Below are 22,111 nucleotides of genomic sequence, written 5' to 3' on the forward strand. Positions count from 1 at the left end.
GACCTAAACTTATGTACCCCCATGATGAGCTGAAATAAAAAAAAAAAAAAAAAAAAGAAATGTACAGTTCCAGGAAGGATCCGGTCGCTGGAGACTCCCTCCACATCCCTCTGTCTCTTGGGTCCAGCCTTTTTCATCTTTGCCCTCCTTTCATACCTCCATTCCCCTCCCCCCGCTTAATTTGCTCTTCCTGTATCACCCTCAGTCTTTTTTCTGGTTTTCTCCTTTCATTGCATCCCTGGTTGATCCAACTTTTGCCCTTCTTTCTCCCTCTCCATTCCTTTTCTTGTTTCCTGTCTCCGTTTGTTCCCCTCCCCACACCTCGAGAGTTTTTCTCCCTTCTTGTCCCTGGCTTTTCCTCCGCTCCCCTGAATGCTAGCGGCGTGGCTGGCATTGCCGTCGCGGATGGGATGGGGAGGGAAGGGGTCTGATGCGCACGGCACAAGGGGTGCTCTGCGTGACCATGAGGAGGAGGGAGCACGAAGGGACCACACCAGACCCAGGTCCAGGACCGCTCCCCTAATATCTCGTCTCTATCTGCACATCCGTCCCCCGGGTTGTCCTCGGGCCTCATCGCACTTCTCATCTCTTACCCTCTTTCCTTTTTCCCGGCCCCTCTCTATCGGTACTTCTCCTCCGCACTCCCAGGCGCCGCCTCCACCTCTCACTGGCTGGGGTGGAGGGTGGAGAGGGGCGGGCGGGGCTGTGCTGGGCTGGGGGGCAGGGAGGGTGGAGGGGAGCAAGGGCAGGTCCCGCCCCAGCCGCCGCCCGGGCATCCCTCGGCGCCGCGCTCCGGTCTCCACCTGCCGCGGGAGCGAGGGGCGGGGCCGGGGCGGGGCCGGGGCGGCGCCCCCGGGAGGGGAGGCGGGAGCCGGAGTGGACGCCCGAGCGGCGGCTGCCGTAGTTGTCCTAGCGGGTGCTGGGGCGGCGGAGCGGCGGGAGAGGGAGAGCTGGCGGGGCGTAAGATTGGGAGACCCCTGAAAGACCAGCGAGACTTCGGAGAGGCTCCCAGGGAGAGCTGGGACTGGGGGCGCGCGAGAATTTCTTTGCACTCGAGGGGAGCGCGCGCGGGGTGGGTCCCATGGCCGGGACTCGGAGCCGCGATTCTTGGGGGGCCTCTGGGATTTGCTGCCTTCTTGGCTTCCTGCTCGCCGGATTGCTCTTCTCACGGGCTGTCGCCTTCAATCTGGACGTGATGGGCGCTTTACGTAAGGAGGGCGAGCCAGGCAGCCTCTTCGGCTTCTCTGTGGCCCTGCACCGGCAGTTGCAGCCCCGACCCCAGAGCTGGTGAGTCACCACACCCGCCCTGAGTCCCCATGCCCGAGGGACAGATCACCCCCTTCCGCACTCTCCGGCCATCTCATCTCTGAATCTTCCAGCCCCACCGAGACTCAGACTGCACACAGACATCCGCATCCCAACCTGGATCCTTGCCTCGTCTGTCTTGGGTCTGGGGATGCACCCCCAGGTCTGAGACCCAGGACCTTACTTTGGGGATGAGTTGGAGACCAACGTCTTGTCTTGGCAGGGAACTATCTCCTTCTACTTTTCCCCCCAACTTGCTCCAGCTCCAGGGTCTCTGGCTCCCGTTCTTCTTCCCAGGGCTGAATCCCCCAGGGAAGGAGACTGACCAGTCTGTCTCTGCTGAGGACATGAAGATAGGGAAAGGACAGAGAGGTTGAGGGTATCATGGGAGGGATGTAGGGTAGACTCCAGAAATAACTTTCTGCCATGGGATGGAATGAGGGCCGCAGGGCACTGGGAGGCCAGGATAGAGCTGCCACTTTTGTGGCCAGAGACCACGGGAAGATTGGGAGAGAACCGGGAAGGGTCTGGAAACCTGCAGTAGGTGGTTTGGTGATAGAGAGTAGTAGAAAACCAAGCCCCCAGAGTAGTAATAGCAGCAGCAGCAGCAGGGAGAGAGATCCAAGAAGGATGCTGGCCAGGCTGCTCCCCTTCCTCCTCCTTAGGAAATTTCCAACTCCAGGAATCTCAGCAGTAGGGAAAGGCAGGGAGGAGTGAGGGGCAGAGGACAGTTCTCGTTCTTTTCAGGACCCATGGGAGATGGATACACTTTTGTGTGGGGCCTGTGGCTGGTCATGCTTCCTATACCCTTGGCTCTTCCTACATGTGTGACTGTACAAAGAGAGGCAAGAAGGGGAAGAAAGCTTCCTACTCTTTCCTGCCAGGGGGCTTTTCTCTCTCCAGCTAGTGCCTAAGCCACATTAAGTGTCCATTACTGGGATCAATGCTATCCATTGGGACTGTCTTTTCTCCTGTACTATTGGATGGGGGCATGGTCCAGGGGCTAGAGCTCATTTCTCCTCACCCATAGGGATTGGGGACTAGCTCTGATTGTTCTTCTTGCATTATCCCTATCATCTGGTAGCAGGGTCAGTGGTCCCCCAAACTTTAGGGACGATAGAAAGCAACTGACTTCACCTCCTCTTCTCTCTGCCATCTGCTTCCTCCCTCATCCTTGTTCCCTCCCTCCCTCCTTTCCCCATCTGCCAGAGTTCCAGGACTGGAGGCCTTTTTAGGACATGCTGAACTCTCTGAGCTATTTCCAGGCAAATTCTAGGTTATTTTTAATGGCTTGATCTCTTGTCATTTCCCACTCCTCTCTGAAGGTGGCCCCTGATTCTCTCTCCCAGAGCCAAGTTGGGGGCATTCCCAGAGGGGCCTGACTGCCTAACCCTGCTTTTGCTCCAGCAGGGGGTGCTCTGCTGCTTGGTGGCTTGTCAGAGGCAAGGTACCTGCTCAGTCCCTAGCTTTTGAGTTGCAGGTCGCCCGTCTTAGCACTTGCTCATATAAAGACCTTCTCACCTGTTTTGATGTCTTTCAATTTAGCCCTGGGATGAGACTTTGAGGTCTAACCTTTGCTCAGTGGTTTCAGCCTCCTTCAACTGTGAAATGGTGAAAAACAACAGGGCTACAAGTAGGACTGTTGTGAGGATTAAGAGTTCTTAACATACGTAAATGCTTAGAGTAGTGCACAGCCATAGTGAGTGCTCTGAGAGTGTTAGTAGCACTGCTATTCTTGTACTGTGATTCACAGAGCTAGAGAACAGCCTTACACATTCTGGATCCAAAGCCTTGGCTAGAGGGCCTCCTAGGCTGAGCCAACCTTCCAAGCCAAGCATCCTTCCCAGAGGGCCACCCAGATTGAGAGGGCTCAGAGAGGGGCCAGAGCCCTGGAAGGTGTGGAGAGGTGAGAAGTGCAGTGGTAGTGGGTTTCTGCTTCCTCTCCACTTAGCTGGGCTCCCAGGGGTCCCTCTGCCCCCAGCTGCCAATACTTTTTTGTATTTTTCTCTGCAGTGGCTGCAGTTGTGGCTACTGTTCTGTCCAGAAGCCTAGGGTGGCCGGGGCTCATGGGATGAAGCCAGGAAGGAGTGTGTGGCTGGGGCAGAGGTAGAGGGACTGGAGAGGCTGTGTGGGCGTGCTCTTGTTCCCGGGAGGATTGGCTGGACTCTTCTCTGCCAAGAGTGGGGCTGGGCAAATCCATGTACTCAGCTTCTTTCCCCCAAATGGGCCCTTCTCCCTTTCCCTACTTTTGGCCTCTAGGAGGGGAGATGTGAGCATGGAGCTTCTCTGGGTGCCTACCTATGCACTGACTGAGGCTGAGGGTGTCCCTGAGAGTCCACATAAAGTATGGGTTCAGTAAACACATCCTGATGCTTCCTCTGGGGCAAGTGCAAAGATGAATAAGACAGCCCAGTACTCCAAGAGATGACCTCCTCTGTGCTTGGGGGTTGAGGGCACTGCAGATTTGTCTGAAGGTTAGCATTTGTTTGCATAGGGCCATGTCACCCAGTTTCCTTTTCTGGTCAGGGTATCCTCCCCTCCCCCTCCTCTTCTTCCTTTCCTGGAGTGGTCTCAGTGTTCTAGAGATGGGCCAGTCATTGGGTGGAGTGACAAAGTTTTGGAGTTAGGCAGATGTGGATTTCCAGCATTACTGCTTAATGTCTTTGAGTGAGTTTTTCATGTGAAAGACAAGAAAAGAATCCTTATCTTATAGGATCCTTGTAAAGACTAAGTGAGATAATGCATGTGATTGCCTAGCCTGGTGGACATACATGTGGACAGTGATAAATGTTAGCTCCTCATATCCCCGATGTCTAGCCTAGGGCCTAACCCTGAGTAGGTGCCGAATAAATATTATTTCCTTGTCTCAACAGTGCCTGACACAGGGCTTGGCATATGACAGGGTCTCAATAAATAGTTGTTAAATGAAGGCCGAATGTATGTTCTCTTCCTACCACTCCCCCTCCCCCTTCTCTCTCTGACACTGGCTCTGACACAGGGTGACAGCTGCTAAGAGATGAGGAGTTGTGGGAAGGGAGAATGGCTCTGTGCCCTCCCCCTTCATCCCCACAAACCTGGCACCCTGCCCCACGGATGCCTGTCTGTAATATTGCCCAACACGGTTTGAGCCTTGCACCCCAGGAAGGAGGTGGAGGAGAAGAGTGTGGCAGAGAGGCTTAGGGTTTGTCCCGCTGCCACTTTCGAGTCTCTCCTTCTGCAAAGAGAGGACCTCTGTAGCCAGCTGGGTGTCAGTCACCTCACCTAACCCCCACCTTCACTCCTGGACTGGGGATTCAGCCCCAGGGGACCCAGGCAGCCTCCATTCCCAGTACAGTCTTCCCCTGGGGAAGACGCCTTGGCTGTCATCATGGAAAATTGTCCTGCCAAGAAAGTTGTAGCTGGGAAAGAGTCTGAGAGGGAGGTGGGAGAGAAGACTGGGTGGGGGTGGGGGTGGGAGGCACAGAGAAGATCGTGGATGTGGAGGAGAAGGAAGGATGGGGAAGGGGATTCAGGATGTGTGGGGGAGAGTGGGAGTAGGACTGGAGACAATGAGAAACTTGTCCCTACCTCCTTGCCAACCAGAGTGACCGACAGAATGCTGGGTGGCAGAACTGCTGGGAAGTGGGTCTTTGCTGGGCCCCTGATGAGGGAGGCAGGCCCATATCTAGCCTCTTGCCTGGCCTCTGAAGCTAGTCCCTGAGCCACACTGTGGTGCCAGTCTGGGTCCCCGTTACTTTTGCTCAGCATTCTTGGCATTTCTGGCAGGATTTCAAATGGACCGGGGTTGGGAAGGAGGGCAGAGCTTGGGGATGGGGCCAAGGAGGGGGTAGGGAACGCCTGGTCAGGAACAGGTGCTGGGAACAGGGGGTTCTTTTAAACCAGCAGTGCTGGCCCGGCTGCTCGGGTTGGCTTGTGTTTGTATTCGTGTATATACTGTGTGTGTTGGCCCGTGGTCCATACTCTATGTGCATATGTAACACGGTGATTGCATGGCTAACTATGTTAATTTATCCTTGCCATGATTTGAGAAAACGGACTTTTGCCCCTTCTCTTTAGTCCTTGAACACCCTCCTTTGTACCAAGTGGTTGGGCCTGGGCAGCTCTGGAGCGGTTGGACCACTCTGACCTCTAACTCCTGCCCCTGTCCCATCTTGCAGGCTGCTGGTGGGTGCTCCCCAGGCACTGGCTCTTCCTGGGCAGCAGGCAAATCGTACCGGAGGCCTCTTCGCTTGCCCCCTGAGCCTGGAGGAGACTGACTGCTACAGAGTGGACATTGACCAGGGAGGTGCGGCTCTGCACAGGGCGAGTGGGGGAAGCCTGTGAGGAGGGGAGGAGAGGACTTGGCCTCCTCTTCCCTCCTCTGATTCCCAGTGTCCTGCCTCTAGCTGATGTGCAAAAGGAAAGCAAAGAGAACCAGTGGTTGGGAGTCAGTGTTCGGAGCCAGGGACCTGGGGGCAAGATTGTTGTGAGTACTACTTCTTGTGACTGCATGCAAGGGTGTGTGTGTGTGTGTGTGTGTGTGTGAGTGTGTGAGTGTGTGAGTGTGTGTGTGTGTGTGTGTGGTGTCTGCATATGCACAGATGTGCTTACAAAACACAAGTTGGGCACATGATATGATTCCCAGGACACTGGGGAGATATAAAAATATATGAGTGGCTGGGCAGCGTGGCTTATGCCTATAGTCCTAGCACTTTGGGAGGCTGAGGTGGGAGGATCGCTTGAGGCCAGGAGTTTGAGACCAGCCTGGACAACATATAGAGGTCCTGTCTCTAAAAAAAAAGTAAAAAAAAAACAAACTCCAAAACAAAAAAACAAATTGTGAATTGTGAAACGTGGTCTCTGTCCTTATACAGTTAAAAACTTCTATCTATTCATTTATCCATCCATCCATTTGTTAACTCCTATTGAGAACTTTTAAGCATCAGGCATTGTGCTAGCTACTGAGAGAGGATATATAAAGACAGGGAAAAGACTGGTCCCTGCCAAGTAGCTGTGGTGATTCTCATTCTCTCTTTTTCTGTGTCTCTCTGTATCTTTCACTAACATGCACAGTTACCAATACCAGTCTCTGTGGGGCAGAGTATGGTTACTGTTAAGTGAGTGGTCTAGTCTCCAGGCTATGAAAGTCCGAAGGAGGAGTGGGGAGAAGAGGCTGCTGCAGGTGGGGTGATTTGAACCAGACCTTTAAGAATAGGTAATACTTGGAGAGTGGAGAGGGGAGGAAGTTCTTTGTAGATGAGGTGGTGGCCCTTACAGAGGTCCAGGGACAGGACCAAGTGCATTTTGGAAGATTGTCACATGATCGGGGAGGCACACATCCTGTGTACTGGCTTCAGTAGTGCCAGTGGGTGCCCAGGCAGAATGTGGAACAAGAATGCCTTCCTGTGAGGTCAAGGAAGTGGGTGTAGATGGGCTACAGGGTTACGTGTGGACCTGCCCGACACTGGCTGGGTAATGGTCTTCAATTGATACTGGCATAGGGATGTGTTGTGCGTGTGTGTGTACACACATATACTGTGTCTGCCACGTGTGGGCAGCATGTTTCCAGCAGGGCCCTGGCCCACACAGTGACACGACCCCGCCTCCCTTCCTCCCACAGACCTGTGCACACCGATATGAGGCCAGGCAGCGGGTCGACCAGATCCTGGAGACACGGGATGTGATTGGTCGCTGCTTTGTGCTGAGCCAAGACCTGGCCATCCACGATGAGTTGGATGGTGGAGAATGGAAGTTCTGTGAGGGGCGCCCCCAAGGCCACGAACAATTTGGATTCTGCCAGCAGGGCACAGCTGCCGCCTTCTCCCCTGACAACCATTACCTCCTCTTTGGGGCCCCAGGAACCTATAATTGGAAGGGTGAGTCACTCCTCAGGGAGGGGAGAAGGGGACTAAAACTTCTTCCTACCTCAGAGACAGGGGTGGGGGTAGCACATGGCCAAGCATGACCACATGTTCACTGCCATATAGCCCAGGGGCACTGCCATGCCTTCCACCCCCATTGTGCTAGCACACACATGAATGGGGGTATCTCCTCTCCTTCGCACGGCCAAGTGTCCCGCGACACACTGGCATGAGCCCCCATGCACGCTGGCCTGGGCCACCCAGCTGGGGCCTGCAGGCCCCAGCACACTGGCCCACACCTCATCACTGCCATTCCCGTCTCTGCACGCTGCTGCTGGCTGAGCTGACACTCGGTGAGTGTGAGACCAAGTCTGGGAGGCCGTGGGAAGCTTGGGCTAGGGATGGGGTGGAGACAGGGCTGGAAAGGAGAGGAGGGGCTTCCCTGTGTGCCTGTCTAGCTCGGTGTCTGGCCTGAGGGGTGCTCCTCGCTCCCGGCCCTGGGCGCTAACAGCACTGTCCTTGCAGGCACGGCCAGGGTGGAGCTCTGTGCGCAGGGCTCAGCGGACCTGGCACACCTGGACGACGGGCCCTACGAGGCGGGGGGTGAGAAGGAGCAGGACCCCCGTCTCATCCCGGTCCCTGCCAACAGCTACTTTGGTAGGGACGCCTCCCCGGCCCAGAGCTACTCTAACCCTCTGCTCCTCTCTCTTGTCCTCCCTCTCCATATTCCCGTCCTTCCGTCTCTGTCGGTCTCTCACCCTCTCTCTCTCTGTCTTTGTGCCTCTGACTCTCACCTCTCTGGTCTTTTTATCTCTGTCATTTTCTTTCTCCACCTCTTCCTCTGCCACCTCCTTCTTCTGGCTTTTCTGTCTGGCTCTGTCTCCCTACTCTGTGGTCCCTCCTCTGGTTGTCCCTTCCCTGGTGTGTTGCCCCACCCCCCATCCTGCACAGGGTTGCTTTTTGTGACCAACATTGATAGCTCAGACCCTGACCAGCTGGTGTATAAAACTTTGGATCCCGCTGACCGGCTCCCAGGACCAGCCAGAGACTTGGCCCTGAATAGCTACTTAGGTTTGTAAGCTTCCACCTCCTGGGCCCGGGGATGTGGCCCTGGCCTCCCCTCCGCCCCAAGGGAACACATCCTTCTTGCCCTGTAGTCCCTGCTCCCCAGCACACACCCAGGGAAACATATTGGACCCAAATTACAGAGCAGACCAGAGTCCAGTGACCAGGCCTGAGAAGAGGAGTCCCCAAGGGTGACAGCCTTGGAGGCTGTGGGTGAGGGTCTCCATGGAGGAAGGTCCAGGAGGAGTGAGAGGGCAGGGCTGAGACTATCCTGGAAAGGATGATCCTGACCTTGAGGGGGACTTTCCCTGAGGGATGGATATGGGCACACGCTGGAGAAAGGTCTAGTGTTGTTGGTAAGTCCCTCTCGTTGTCTGATCTTCATCCCTCTGCAGAGGAGAAGGAAACGAATCCTGGGAGATGTTTGGGTGAAGTGAGTTCTTCCTCACTCCCCTTTGTCTCCCCCCATCCATGTGAAGACTTCCTTTCTCTGCCAGGATGGTGGGAGAGGGGACAAACAGGGTACACTGGGTGGGATGGGGACCTCCTAGGGTGTGTAGATGGGAGAGGGACCAGCCGCTCCTTTAGTTCCCTGGGTATGGGCATGCGGGGGCCTCGGCCTCAGCTCCTGCCCAGTCTCCTGGCCTTCTTGGTCATTGCCTTTCTCTCTGCGGCCCAGTCCCTGAGGCTGACCTCACCACACTTCTTGTGCTGGGCCTGGTGGGTATGGGGAGGAGAGTGGCCCAGCTGTGGTGCCGATGACTTGGGGGGACCTCCATCTTTTGGCTCCGGGCCTGTTGGGAGGGGGCAGGGGCAGGGAGAGCGGCAGCACATCCCGGCTCCTGAGTCTTGGGGGAACACTTACCAGTAAGTCCCCCTCCCACCCAGGTTTCTCCATCGACTCGGGGAAGGGTCTGGTGCGTGCAGAGGAGCTGAGCTTTGTGGCAGGGGCCCCCCGTGCCAACCACAAGGGTGCTGTGGTCATCCTGCGCAAGGACAGTGCCAGTCGCCTGGTGCCCGAAGTTATGCTGTCTGGGGAGCGCCTGACCTCTGGCTTTGGCTACTCGCTGGCCGTGGCTGATCTCAACAATGATGGGTGAGTGGGCAGAGGGGAGTGCAGCCTGGGGGAGGCATGGTCCAGGAGGCATGAGTGGCCTTGGCCTCTCCTCCTGACTGTCTCCCTTTCTCCGTAGCTGGCCAGACCTGGTAGTGGGTGCCCCATATTTCTTTGAGCGCCAAGAAGAGCTGGGGGGTGCCGTGTATGTGTACCTGAACCAGGGGGGTCACTGGGCTGGGATCTCCCCTCTCCGGCTCTGCGGCTTGCCCGACTCCATGTTCGGCATCAGCCTGGCTGTCCTGGGGGACCTCAACCGAGATGGCTTCCCAGGTGTGATTGGGAACTGGAAAGGCTCAGTGGAGGGAGGGGCCGGGGCAAGGATGGGGAAGGCCTTCAGAGTTGCGGTGGTCTTCTGAGGGCTCGGGGAGAGGAGGAACCCGGGCTTACATCTGAGCTTTACCATTTACCAGCTTTCTGACCTTGGGCAGGTTACTTCACCTTTTTGAGCTAGCGATATCTGCGGGGAGTGGCTGAGAGGATTAAAAAGGATGTTCGTAAGGTGTCTGGGACTTAGTAGCCTCTCGATAAAATAGGACTGAGTGACTGAGAGAAAGCTGACGTCTGGCTCTTGTCTGCCACCCGCGGCTTGTGACTGCCTGTTCCCCACATCCTGCAGATATCGCGGTGGGAGCTCCCTTTGATGGGGATGGGAAAGTCTTCATCTACCACGGGAGCAGACTGGGGCTTGTCACCAAGCCTTCGCAGGTGAGGGGAGTCGTTGAGATGGGGAGTGGGTGGGGTGCAATGGGGGCAGACAGAGGCCTGGGGAGGCAGGGCTGGGAGGCTGACAGCTGTCCCCCAGGTGCTGGAGGGCGAGGCCGTGGGTGTCCGGAGCTTTGGCTACTCCCTGTCGGGCGGCCTGGATGTGGATGGGAACCATTATCCCGACTTGCTTGTGGGCTCCCTGGCTGACACCGCCGTGCTCTTCAGGTGAGCCCCTCCCTCTCCCCTGCTGTCTTCCTCTCTGAGGCCGTCAGCCCACCCTGTGACCCTGACCCCCACTCCAGTGTCAAATCTGATGCTGAAGTGTTTCCCAGCCTCACGTTCTCATGTTTCTTTCGCCCTTGACCTCCATTTCCCCAGGGCCAGACCTGTTCTCCATGTCACCCATGAGATCTTTATTGCTCCACGAGCCATTGACCTAGAGCAGCCCAACTGTGCTGGTGGCCTCTCGGTCTGGTGAGGTGGGACCCGAGGGGAGGGCAGGTGAAGCGCCAGGGTTTGGTTTCCCCTCCCCCCATTCTCCCTTCTTCTCCCCAGTTGGGGTGGGGGGCTGGGGCTGTGGCAGGAGTGGGCAGGGTGTGGCTTGGGGCCTTGGCCCATCCCTTGTTTGATGCACTCAGGAGCCACCCTTTGCCCCACAGTGTCGACCTAAGGATCTGTTTCACCTACGTTGCCATCCCCAGCAGTTACAGCCCTATTGTGGGTGAGTGACGTCCCCCGCCCACTGCTCACTCCATTGGGTTTCCAGGACGGGTGGAGAGAAGAGCACCTTGGGGATGGGGTCGGTTGGGGCAGTTCCCCAGCTCACTGGCTCCTCTCCTTTCCCAACACATCACAGCCCTGGATTATGTGTTAGACGGGGACACAGACCGGAGGCTCCGGGGCCAGGTCCCCCGTGTGACCTTTCTGAGCCGTAGCCCAGATGACCCCAAGCACCAGGCCTCAGGCACTGTGTGGCTGAAGCACCAGCATGACCGAGTCTGTGGAGACACCATGTTCCAGCTACAGGTGGACACCGACACCTTGGCCTCTGAGGGTCATTGTCATGGTGTGATCTCTTTTCCTTGATTCCTCTTAGCTTCTTCTCTATCATACTCGTGGCTCACTCGAAGATCTAGACATTTGGGAAGCCTCCCTTCTCTCCCTTCTGAGCTCACCTCCTCCTCGCCTGCTGCCCTCTTGCATCTCCTGTCAAGTTCTGCACTCCCTGGAGGTGGAGATGGCAGCTTCCATCATCACACCTGGTCCTCAGAACCCTAAATCCTGGGTCTCCTCTCTTTCCTGGCCCCATCTCTCCTTCCTGCTTGCTCACTTCTCCACTTTTCTCCTTCGTCTCCCTCAGCTTCTTCCCAAGTTTCAGAATCTGTTCTAGGTCTGGTTGGGGCTTTGGGCAGGGCTGGGGCCTGGGGATTGTTCTAGTGAGGAGCAATCTTTCCCCTTCCCAGGAGAACGTGAAAGACAAGCTTCGGGCCATTGTGGTGACTTTGTCCTATGGTCTCCAAAGCCCTCGGCTCCGGCGACAGGCTCCTGGCCAGGGGCTGCCCCCAGTGGCCCCCATCCTCAATGCCCACCAGCCCAGCACCCAGCGGACAGAGGTGAGCCTGGCGCCTGGCTTGGCCCAGGATGGGGGGCTAGGAGGAGCGATGATCACGGTCCCTCCCCAGTGACACCCATTCATAACTTGCAAAGCTCTTCCACATGTGCTACCCCAGTAATTCCTCATATCTCTGGGTGCCCCAATGACCACATGTTCCTAGTTATCGGGGACAGTGTGCTTCACTCCATTTAGTCATTTAGGGGCCCAGGCCGATGAGAGTCTGTCCCCATCTTCAAACGTGGCCTCCAAGCTCCTTTAGTCACCTTCATCCAGGAAGCACCTTGCATGGATCTCATGGCCAGCCCAGAAGTGGTGCTCTTCACTTCTCTTTACAGTCTAGATCTGGAGTTCAGTTACACGCAAGCGAGCTGGGGAAACGTGGTCTAGCTGTAGACTAGCCTCATCTGAGCCCTTGCGGGATGCTAGTCTCTACCGTGGCATGGTAGTGCTCCCATCATTTTCCCAGAGGACACAGCTCAGAGTGGTTAAGTGACCAGCTCAATATCACACAGCTAGTAAGCAGCAGACCTCAGAATTGAACACAGGTTGTTTAATCCTATGGTCCTTTAACCCACCATATGCCTTGGTGACACATTTGCCCTCTGCCTTGCCCCCTAGGAATGACCCCCTCCTCACCTCTCTCTCCAGATTCACTTCCTGAAGCAAGGCTGTGGTGAAGACAAGATCTGCCAGAGCAATCTGCAGCTGGTCCGTGCCCGCTTTTGTACCCGGGTCAGCGACACGGAGTTCCAGCCTCTGCCCATGTGAGGGGGCCGGGAGCAGCTGGGGTGGGAGGGCGAGAGTTCAAGGAATGAAAGGAAGTCCCCTCAGGAGGACCAGGCAGAGGGAGGCACTGAGCCTGCAGAGAGGGCAGAAGGCTAGCGGGGACCTACCTGGAGACTGAGATGAGGGCCGATGATGGGGCCGCAGGGCTGGCGAGGAATAGCAACCCCTCACTGCACACATGGTAATATACAGTGTGCATGCCTGTGAGGTGGGAATTATCAGTCCCATTTTATAGGTGGAGGACTGAGACCTAGGGCGGTTTAGGTACTTGCCCAAAGTAAGTAAGTCGGGGAGCTGGGAGGAGAACGGCAGTCCCCTGACTCCCAGTCATGCATGGAGAGACCCAAGGCTTGGATGGTGTGAGGTGGGGGACCTGGCGTGGGAGGAGGGGCCTGGGGCATGGAGGCAGGCAGGGCACTGGGGGAGCAGGCTGGGGAAGGTGTCCAGAACTCAGAGCGAGTGGGGTCTGACTCTCCAGGGATGCGGATGGGACGACAGCCCTGTTTGCACTGAGTGGGCAGCCAGTCCTTGCCCTGGAGCTGGAGGTCACCAACCTGCCCTCGGACCCAGCCCGGCCGCAGGCCGATGGGGATGATGCCCACGAGGCCCAGCTCCTGGTCACCCTCCCGGCCTCACTGCGCTACTCAGGGGTCCGGGCCCTGGACCCTGTGGTGAGGACTTGTGAAGGTGGGGTGGGATCTTGAGGGGCTCCAGTGACCCAACCTGACCCCTCCTTCTCCCCACTCCAGGAGAAGCCGCTCTGCCTGTCCAACGAGAATGCCTCCCATGTTGAGTGTGAGCTGGGGAACCCCATGAAGAGAGGTGCCCAGGTTGGCATGTCTGCCCATGTCCCTATCTGAGGGGCCCCTGCTTGAGCCCCTGGCCCTGCCCTGACTCTAATCTCCCTCCACCCTCGGCCTAGGTCACCTTCTACCTCATCCTTAGCACCTCAGGGATCACCATTGAGACCACGGAGCTGGAGGTGGAGCTGCTGTTGGCCACGTAAGCCTGGTGGGGTGAGGTGAGGTGAGGCAGGGGCAGGTGCATTGGTCTCATCTGAGCCCGGGGGTTGCCTGTGCCTGCTGCCCACACTTGCCCCTGCCCACTTGCCAGGATCAGCGAGCAGGAGCTGCACCCAATCTCTGCTCGAGCGCGTGTCTTCATTGAGCTGCCACTGTCCATCGTGGGGTAAGCCCTGCCCAGGTGGCACCTCTGTGGGAAGGAGGGGGGCATTGCCATTCCCAACCCAGACTGGCTCTGCCTCACTTGGCCTTGCCCTCCTGGCCTCCATTCAGCCAGGCCACTGCCTCCTCACCTCTGTTTTGACCCCTCCATGCCAGGGTGGCCACTCCCCAGCAACTCTTCTTCTCTGGCGTGGTGAGGGGCGAGGCAGCCATGCGGTCTGAGCGGGATGTGGGCAGCAAGGTCAAGTATGAGGTCACGGTAAGTGTCCCCGATGTGGCTCCTCCATGGTCTCCCTCTCTCCTTGGCACAGAGGACAGGCTGAGCCATGTCCTAAGGGCTGGGGCTCTTCTACCATGTGGCATTGTGGTGATCCAGTGAGTTAGAGGTCTCTGCCCTGCACCTGGACCTGGGGTGTGGGCAGCTGTTTGTGCTGGGGCCTCAGCTGAGTATTTCCTGGTCATTTCTGTCTGGCTATCTCGGCTGCTGGTCTGGGAGGCATGAGAGCCCAGGGAAGCTTCTCTGCTGGGGGTCTCAGCTGGGGGATGGGAACATGGGGGCTGGGAGGATGTTTCTTCCTAGAACCCTTCCCTTGCTTGGCCGGGGCCTCTCCTCACACCTCCCAGGGACACTTCCAGGCTTTCCTGGGTTTGGTGTGGGGAGACAGTGGGTCCTGGTGGCTCTAGGATCCTGAGTCGTTGTTGAAATTATGCTTCCTGAGGGCCCTCCCCTCAGCGCTTGTCCCTTCCATCTCTGTAGATTTAGGGTTTGCTTGGAAACTGAGCTCCCTTCTTTCGTACTTTCTTGGGCCCACAGGTCTCCAACCAAGGCCAGTCGCTCAACACCCTGGGCTCTGCCTTCCTCAACATCATGTGGCCCCACGAGATTGCCAACGGGAAGTGGCTGCTGTACCCCATGCGAGTGGAGCTGGAGGGTGGGCAGGGGGCCGGGCAGAAAGGGCTGTGTTCCCCCAGGCCCAACATCCTCCACCTGGTGAGGCTTAGGCAGGGCCGGGGGGTTAGGCACTGGGAGGATGTCATGGGGTGGGGGTAGTGTGTGCGGGGTGTGGGCCAGGAGGAAGGGGTGGGGAGGAGATGCCATCTCGGGGTTGCTGCGTTTGGAGGGACACTCACTGGGCCTTCCCTCCCACATTCAGGATGTGGACAGCAGGGACCGGCGGCGGCGGGAGCTGGAGCAGCCGGAGCAGCAGGAGTCTCGTGAGCAGCAGGAGCCCAGCACGTCCTGGTGGCCGGTGTCCTCTGCTGAGAAGAAGAAAAACATTACCCTGGTGAGGGCAGGGAAACTCGCTGCAGCCAGGATGGGGTTGTGCAGTGTGATAGAGGATGCTGGGGCCGAGGGGTGCCAGGGTGGAGGGTGTCCAGGGAGGGGGACTTGTCAAGAAGTGTGATGGTCACACACCTGGAGCAAGTTGATTAGACAGTTCACATCACAACTCACAGGAGGGGGTGTGTGGGAGGAAGACGCTGACCCCATAGATGTCCCCAGCCTGTCCCCTAAAAGTGCTCACTCCAGAGCAGGGCACTCGACCTACAGTCAGTCAGCCGAACAACCGATTCTCCTCACGTTTCTATAGAGCATTACATTTTATAGGGGATGGGATGGGGTCAGCCCATCCTCAAACTGTGACATTTGTTTGTTGTTCTTTTGAACCCTTTTAGGTAAAAAAAGTCAATTTGTGTAAGGACACCTGCTTGATTTTCACAATGTCAAAAAACACTAAGAATTTAAAAGTTGCAATAATGAAAATGACAGTATATTATGTGTGATTCATTGTCTATCCCTTTTGCGCAGTTTTGCTTCCCCTTTTTCTACTTGTTTCACACAGTTTTATTCTTTAGGTGGATATGTTGATAGTATTGTCATCTGCATTTTTCAAACAAGGAAATTGAGGCCCAAGGAGGCCAGGTGACCTGCCTCAGGTCACAGAGCTGGTAAAGCCATTAAGTGGTGGAGCAAATATTTGCACTCAGGTCCATATTCAGCAAAGCCACACCTGAGCCCACACTCACTGAAGGAGGAGCAGGCTGCCCCTGGAGCTGCTTGGGCCAAGTCCATTTGGCCCAATCAGCACCTAATGACACGTTTGCCTGAAAGTTATGTTACATTCATCACACTACAACCTATCTACAGAAGAATGGCTTTGAGAATGTTTGAATTCTCAAAGCACATGCTCTGTGCTCGTCCCTTCTATGATGGTGCTGGCATTGAGAATGTGGTGGGGATGTAGATTAGGAGGGTATTTGGCCGGGTGTGGTGGCTCACGCCTGTAATCCTAGCACTCTGGGAGGCCGAGATGGGGGGATCATTTGCAGTCAGGAGTTTGAGACCAGCCTGAGCAAAAGCAAGACCCCGTCTCTACTAAAAATAGAAGAATTAGCTGGGCGTGGTGGTGTGCACCTTTAGTCCTAGACATTCAGGAGGCTGAGACAGGAGGATCACTTTAGCCTAAGAGTTTGAGGTTGCTGTGAGCTATGATGAAGCCACTGCATTCTAGCCTGGGCAACAGAGCAAAATTCTGTCTCAAAAAAAAAAAAAACAAAAACCAAAACAAAAACCCAAAAACAACCACCACCACAACAAAAAAACCGGTGGGTATTTGGCTGAACTGTAAGGAGGTGGAGGTAAATCCCAGGTACAGATGGCTGAGCAATAGAGCCGAGAAGTCAAGGAGGAGACCGTTGCGGGCGCATGTAAGCCTTGGGCCCTCTGGGACCACCCCTCCCTGGGCCGTCAGCTTTCCCGCTCTCCGAGAGTGTGGCATGAACCGAGTGCAGGAACCTGTGTCATTGCTGTTGCTCTGTGGTACGAGGAGTCCTGCCCTCTCCACATGACTGATTTCCTTTGAGAGGCCTCCCTTTTTAATAAGAATTATTTTGAAATACATTTCAAAACATTTTAAAAGTCATTTATTTTTTTAAGCTGACAAAAATCGTATTAATATATATTTATCACATACCACATGATGTTTTGAAATAGGTATACGCTGTGGAATGGCTAGATTGAGCTGCTTACCATATGCCCCACCTCACATAGTTATTTTTGTGGTGAGAACACTTAAAATCTATTCTCTTAGTGATATTCAAGAATACAATGTATGGTTACTAACTACAGTTGCCATGTTGTACAATAGGTCTCTTGAACTCATTCTTCCTATCTAACAGGAGCTCTGTGCCCTTTGACCAACGTCTGCCCAACCCCACTAAATCCCCCAGCCCTAGGCGACCACCATTTTACTCTCTACTTTTATGAGTTCAACATTTTACATTCCACATATAAGTGAGATCATGCAGTATTTATCTTTCTGGGTCTGGCTTATTTCACTTAACACAATGTCTAAAATAGATTCTTTTACATAAATTTAAGGCAGAAGGCCTTGCTTTTTAGATGGTTTGACTGAAGATTCTTGAATTGCCCTGAAGTGGCAAAATATTAAATAAAACATGACAAAGAATTTAAACATTCTCAAAGCCATTCTTCTGTAGATAGATTGTAATGTGATGAATATAACATAACTTTCAGGCAAATGTGTCATTAGGTGCTGATTGGGCCAAATGGACTTGGCCCAAGCAGCTCCAGGGGCAGCCTGCTCCTCCTTCAGTGAGTGTGGGCTCAGGTGTGGCTTTGCTGAATATGGACCTGAGTGCAAATATTTGCTCCACCACTAATGGCTTTGCCAGCTCTGTGACCTGAGGCAGGTCACCTGGCCTCCTTGGGCCTCAATTTCCTTGTTTGAAAAATGGGGATGGTAGTAAGATGCACTTTGTAGGACTGCTGTGAAGCTTAAATGGGATAAGTGTTTGGCAAGTTGTAGGTGCTCAATAAATGGGACTATCATTAGGTAACATGAGCATCAGTTGGAGAAGCTGCTCTGCCTGCTGCTGTCATGTAAGAGAACCTCTCCTTGTCCCCCATGCATTTCAAAGCCAAATAGCTCAGATTTGGGGTAGGCAGCTGTTTTGGACCATGAGGTTAGTTTGGGAAGACTTCCTGGAGGAGGGGGTTTGAGGTCAGGTCAAGAAAATGAGAGAGATGGCAGGCTCAGCAGGGTAGGGCTGAGAGGCTTAGAGCTCTGCCTGTCCTTATCCCTAGGACTGTGCTCGGGGCACGGCCAACTGCGTGGTGTTCAGCTGCCCACTCTACAGCTTTGACCGTGTGGCTGTGCTGCATGTCTGGGGCCGCCTCTGGAATAGCACCTTTCTGGAGGTGAGGACACCACTGGGGCTCCAGTCTGGGTTTCTTCTTCCTCCATAGCCCCTCCCGGACTCACTTCTCCTTCTACCTCCTCCCTGTCCAAATGCAGCATACTCTTAACCCAAGCCAGGAAGAAACACCTTCTGTGTTGGGCACCATTCCATTTCAGGAGCGAAGGGGAAAGTAGGGAGACTGGGGCATTTAGCAGGAGGGTCTCCTTCCCTATTCCCTTAGGAGTACTCAGCTGTGAAATCCCTGGAAGTGATCGTCCGAGCCAACATCACGGTGAAGTCCTCCATCAAGAACTTGCTGCTCAGAGATGCCTCCACAGTGGTGAGCTCCAGGGCTAGCGGGTGAGGAGAACTCTCTTCTTCCCAGCTCCCTCCAGCTCTTGCTTCATTAACCCCTTGCTCCCCAGATCCCAGTGATGGTATACTTGGACCCCATGGCTGTGGTGGCAGAAGGAGTCCCCTGGTGGGTCATCCTCCTGGCCGTGTTGGCCGGGCTGCTGGTGCTGGCACTGCTGGTGCTGCTCCTGTGGAAGGTGAGCCCTGGGGAAGGCAGGGCGGATGGGGGCTGGACTTCCTGCGGCAGCCTGTTGCACTGTGGTTCTCTCACCCACCCGTGCACTCCTGTATTCAACAAATCTGCATTATGCACCTACCCTGCATGTACCAGGAACTCTGTTAGGCCCTTAATGTTTTAGCAAGTCAGATGCAGATCTTGTCCTCAGGGACTTTATAGTCTAGTGGGGATGGTGAGCCTGTGGTCAAGGCCAAGGCAGAAGGTGCCGAGTTGAGAAAAGGCTGTGGGAGTTCAGAGGAAGGCAGGCTCGAGGGGAGGTGGCACTGGAGCTGGGCCTTAGAGGAAGGTGCAGTAAGTAGTAGGGACTGGATGTGGGGAGATGAGGGGATGGTGGGGCCTGAGACTTCCAGGTGTCATGGAGGCAGGAAAGTGTGGTCTGATCTAATTAGAATGTGGCAGTGAAGACTGGAAAGGTCAGTGTGGCCAAGAAGGCCACCAAGTGTGGAGAGCTACCTCCAGGGAACTGCCTCCATAGCAGAACTCAGAACTGCCCAGTACCAGTCTCCACATGGAACCATTCTTGTATGCACAGAGCTGTGTACAGAATCATACTGGCATCTGGGGCTCCACATAAAAGCACGCACATGCACATGTCAGTACAGGGAATCATATACATCAGCAGGGGTCATGCCCCGAGCCACATGCCACATCTGGTGCTGTATGCAGAACCTTGCACGTCCTTGGGGCTCTATGGAGAAATGTCCCCAACCCTCAGCCTTTGGCAAATGTGAGTGATCAGTGGACCAGACTCTGGAGTGGCTGTCTTCAGGAAGACTGATGCCTTTGTGAAATGGCCCCAGGATCCCTGCTCTCTGCTTCCATAGAAGGGATACAGAGCAGAGATAAGGGCCTTCATCCTTCCTCAGTCTTCCCATCCTCTGCCTCCTTTGTCCCTCTCCCCCCTTGACATCCCAGTGTGGCTTCTTCCATCGGAGCAGCCAGAGCTCATCTTTTCCCACCAACTATCACCGGGCCCATCTGGCTGTGCAGCCCTCAGCTGTGGAAGTTGGGGGTCCAGGGACTGTGGGGTAACTGTTGTGTATGTGCATGTGTATGTGTGTGTGCATATATATGTGTGTATATGGGTATGTATGTATATGAGTATCAATAGAGCTCCCAGCATTCAAGGGATCAGGAATGTTCAGGGTGAAGAGATGAGCTTGCATGAGAGTGATGTGTAACTGAGGTGAGAGGTAATTAGAAGGGTGAGGCTGTAAGGGTGAGTATACCCTGCCTGGGGCATGCACAAAGCGTTGGGGGGGCTTGTGGAGCGTGAGCATGTGGGAGTGTCGGGAGATCCTATGCACCTTTTTTCTATGGGCATGAGTGTGCAGAGATGGATGTACAAGGAGACGTGCCGTCTGAGCATGTAGGAGTCGTGGGCAGTCCTAAGTGTGAGTGTGCAAAGGGCACATTGCCACCTTGGCATGTAAGGGCTGCCGTGGTCATGATTTAGGGAGGGACTGGACTACCATATTCATGGGTGAGAGGCCCTGCTCTGAGAGGGATGCTGCTCAGTGTACAAGAGAAAGGGTGTATGTGTGTGAGGCTTGAGAGGCATCGTTCCAGGTACGCAGGGGTCTAGGAAGCCATTTTCTTCCTCGGATCTTGTTTATATTCTGGGGGACACTGTTGGGTCTCCTAAGAAGCTTGGGTGGGTGGAAACCTTTGGAGTCAGAGGTCCTGATGTTCCTCCTTCAAGCCCCTCTTTCAGAGGCCAAGGGAGAGGTCCTTGGGACTGCACCTTGGTCCCCCTCCTGGTCTTTCTCTTGCTGTGAACGAGAAGCTGGGGACCCAGCACTGGTGGTAGCACCACGGGGACTGCCCATTGCACCGGATGCTGTTCAGTCTGTCTTCCTTCTGCTGCAGCTGGTTCTTCCTGTGCCAGGGGGTGGTGAGGGCAAGGAGCTGGGCTGTGTCTGCTGCAGGGACCTCAGCTCTGCGGCTCCTCATGGTCTGGCCTCGTGTCCTTACAGATGGGATTCTTCAAGCGGGCAAAGTACCCCGAGGCCACTGTGCCCCAGTATCACGCGGTGAAGATTCCCCGGGAAGACCGACAGCAGTTCAAGGAGGAGAAGACGGGCACCATCCTGAGGAACAACTGGGGCAGCCCCCGGCGGGAGAGCCCCGATGCACACCCCATCCTGGCTGCTGATGGGCACACCGAGCTGGGCCCCGACGGGCATCCTGTGCCAGGAACTGCCTAGCTTCCCTTGTCCCAGCCTGGCCTGTGGGTCTCCCCTCCACCCCTTTCCTGGGTGAAGCGGGTAGAGTGCGTTGCTGGTGTCACATCAAGATTTGGCAGGATCTGCTTCCTCAGGGGCACAGCCCTCTGCCACCCGTGAGACTCCAGCCCCCCAACTTCCGCTTAGGATGCTGTGAGATGAGAGGGCGTAAATCAGGGATAGATGGGGCCGTGGGGAGAGTGAGAAGGGCAGGGATGGCCTGACACACAGGTGGGGAGAAGGGATCCTAATCCCCCCTGTCCCATTCACCATGTATAACGGAACCCCAAGGACCTGTCTCCCGAAAGTGCCTTAGCCTAGAGGGTTGGGGAGGAGGTTGTGTCGCTGACTCAGGGGCTTCTCCCTCCCTAGTTTCCCCTCTCCTCTGACCTTAGTTTGCTGTATCAGTCTAGTGGGTTTTGTCTATTTATTAAAAAATATTTGAGGACAAAACCTCTGGCTTCTTTACTGAGTCTTGCTCCCTCACCCCCAGGGTCTCTGATTCCCCCTGGACCCCCCAGCCCAGGACGAAGGTGGTAATGAGGAGGGAGGGTCAGGTGGCCCGGGAGGGATGCATGCAGGTACCATGACTTTTGTGACCAGTTCCTAGAGGCGCACAGTGTAGCCTCAGAAGGCACCAGGGAGAGCTTTACCATGGAAACAAAGGAAGGGGTGGGTGGCAAAAGGTGGGAGACCAGTCCAGGAATTTGCAGTTAAGGACACAGCAGGATATAACTGTTTCCTCCCTCTGGTCAGGGTAGGAATAGAGCTTTTTCACTGTGGAAGGAGGAATTGAAGTAAGAGCCTCCCCTGGCAGGGGTTGGGGAGAGTGGGACTAGGGTGGTGGGGGAACGGCTTCTCTCATTCTTCTACTAGATCCCTCTCCGCAGAAGACAGATGAGGCTGGTGGGTGGCTTGTTCTGACTGCAGGCTGGGGAGGGAGCAAATGACCTCCTTGGGGGCTCAGGGGGGTTATTTCACAGCCTTTCCCATGATGTGGGGCCCACCGGGTAGCCACTTGAAGAGAGGGGGCTATTCCATTTGGATGTCAGAGAACCAGGTGGTCTCCAAATCCCTCCAGGTCTCTCTGGTGAGGCAGCAGCCATCCCCAGTGTGTTTCCAGGTGGGCTGTAAAACTTCCTGCCACATGAAGGCCCAGCTGCCATGTGGCTCGGCCACATGTTCCCAGAAAAATAGCCGTCCTCCTTGGGAGGAAGGAGAATGAATGTCACTTATCCGTTCCATGCCGCCCCTTTCCGTCAGCCTCACCTCTACCTCGCTGATCAAGCCTGGTCAAACCTGTTGGTGAAGTGGCAGCTGTAGGTCTGAGAGTTTAGGGAGTTAACTGTCCTGTTCCTGACCTTTTCTGCATCCCCTGCTACCACCCTCTCACCCAATGTGCGTGTACAGAACCTTGTAAGTGAGCAGGCGTGGCTGGCCAGAGATCTTTAAAGGCTGGCCAGGGTAGCTGAGG

General features: G+C 55.4%; 1 protein-coding gene across 4 annotated transcripts; it reads left to right on the forward strand.

Moving 5' to 3' along the window:
* Positions 1 to 876: 876 nt before the first annotated feature.
* Positions 877 to 21,090, forward strand: ITGA7 (integrin subunit alpha 7). Of its 4 annotated transcripts, none has more exons than XM_045553732.1 (25): positions 877 to 1,287; positions 5,463 to 5,590; positions 5,691 to 5,770; positions 6,905 to 7,160; positions 7,671 to 7,802; positions 9,099 to 9,306; positions 9,404 to 9,597; positions 9,944 to 10,032; positions 10,130 to 10,257; positions 10,411 to 10,506; positions 10,692 to 10,753; positions 10,889 to 11,058; positions 11,496 to 11,645; positions 12,296 to 12,411; positions 12,912 to 13,104; positions 13,183 to 13,263; positions 13,356 to 13,435; positions 13,547 to 13,621; positions 13,774 to 13,876; positions 14,432 to 14,608; positions 14,772 to 14,903; positions 17,726 to 17,839; positions 18,062 to 18,160; positions 18,246 to 18,371; positions 20,389 to 21,090. In XM_045553732.1, the coding sequence occupies exons 1-25, from the start codon at positions 1,082 to 1,084 to the stop codon at positions 20,617 to 20,619; spliced, it is 3,426 nt and encodes a 1,141-aa protein (XP_045409688.1). In that variant the 5' UTR covers positions 877 to 1,081; the 3' UTR covers positions 20,620 to 21,090. The 4 variants fall into 4 exon arrangements, with proteins under 4 accessions (XP_045409688.1, XP_045409690.1, XP_045409687.1 ...); XM_045553734.1 differs by lacking the exon at positions 7,671 to 7,802 and adding an exon at positions 8,097 to 8,216; XM_045553731.1 differs by having other exon boundaries at positions 883 to 1,287; positions 7,671 to 8,216.
* Positions 21,091 to 22,111: the final 1,021 nt, after the last annotated feature.

Source organism: Lemur catta, chromosome 6, assembly GCF_020740605.2.
Source record: "Lemur catta isolate mLemCat1 chromosome 6, mLemCat1.pri, whole genome shotgun sequence".
In the NCBI taxonomy this organism is placed as follows: domain Eukaryota; kingdom Metazoa; phylum Chordata; class Mammalia; order Primates; family Lemuridae; genus Lemur; species Lemur catta.

What these genes read in the sequence shown, in the direction of transcription:
- ITGA7 (XM_045553731.1), top strand. Translation starts at nt 1,082, where the DNA reads ATGGCCGGGACTCGGAGCCGCGATTCTTGGGGGGCCTCTGGGATTTGC. An exon ending in AGAAGAAAAACATTACCCTG is followed by an intron (nt 14,904 to 17,725) that starts GTGAGGGCAGGG and finishes CCTTATCCCTAG; the next exon opens with GACTGTGCTCGGGGCACGGC. An exon ending in TGGTGCTGCTCCTGTGGAAG is followed by an intron (nt 18,372 to 20,388) that starts GTGAGCCCTGGG and finishes GTGTCCTTACAG; the next exon opens with ATGGGATTCTTCAAGCGGGC.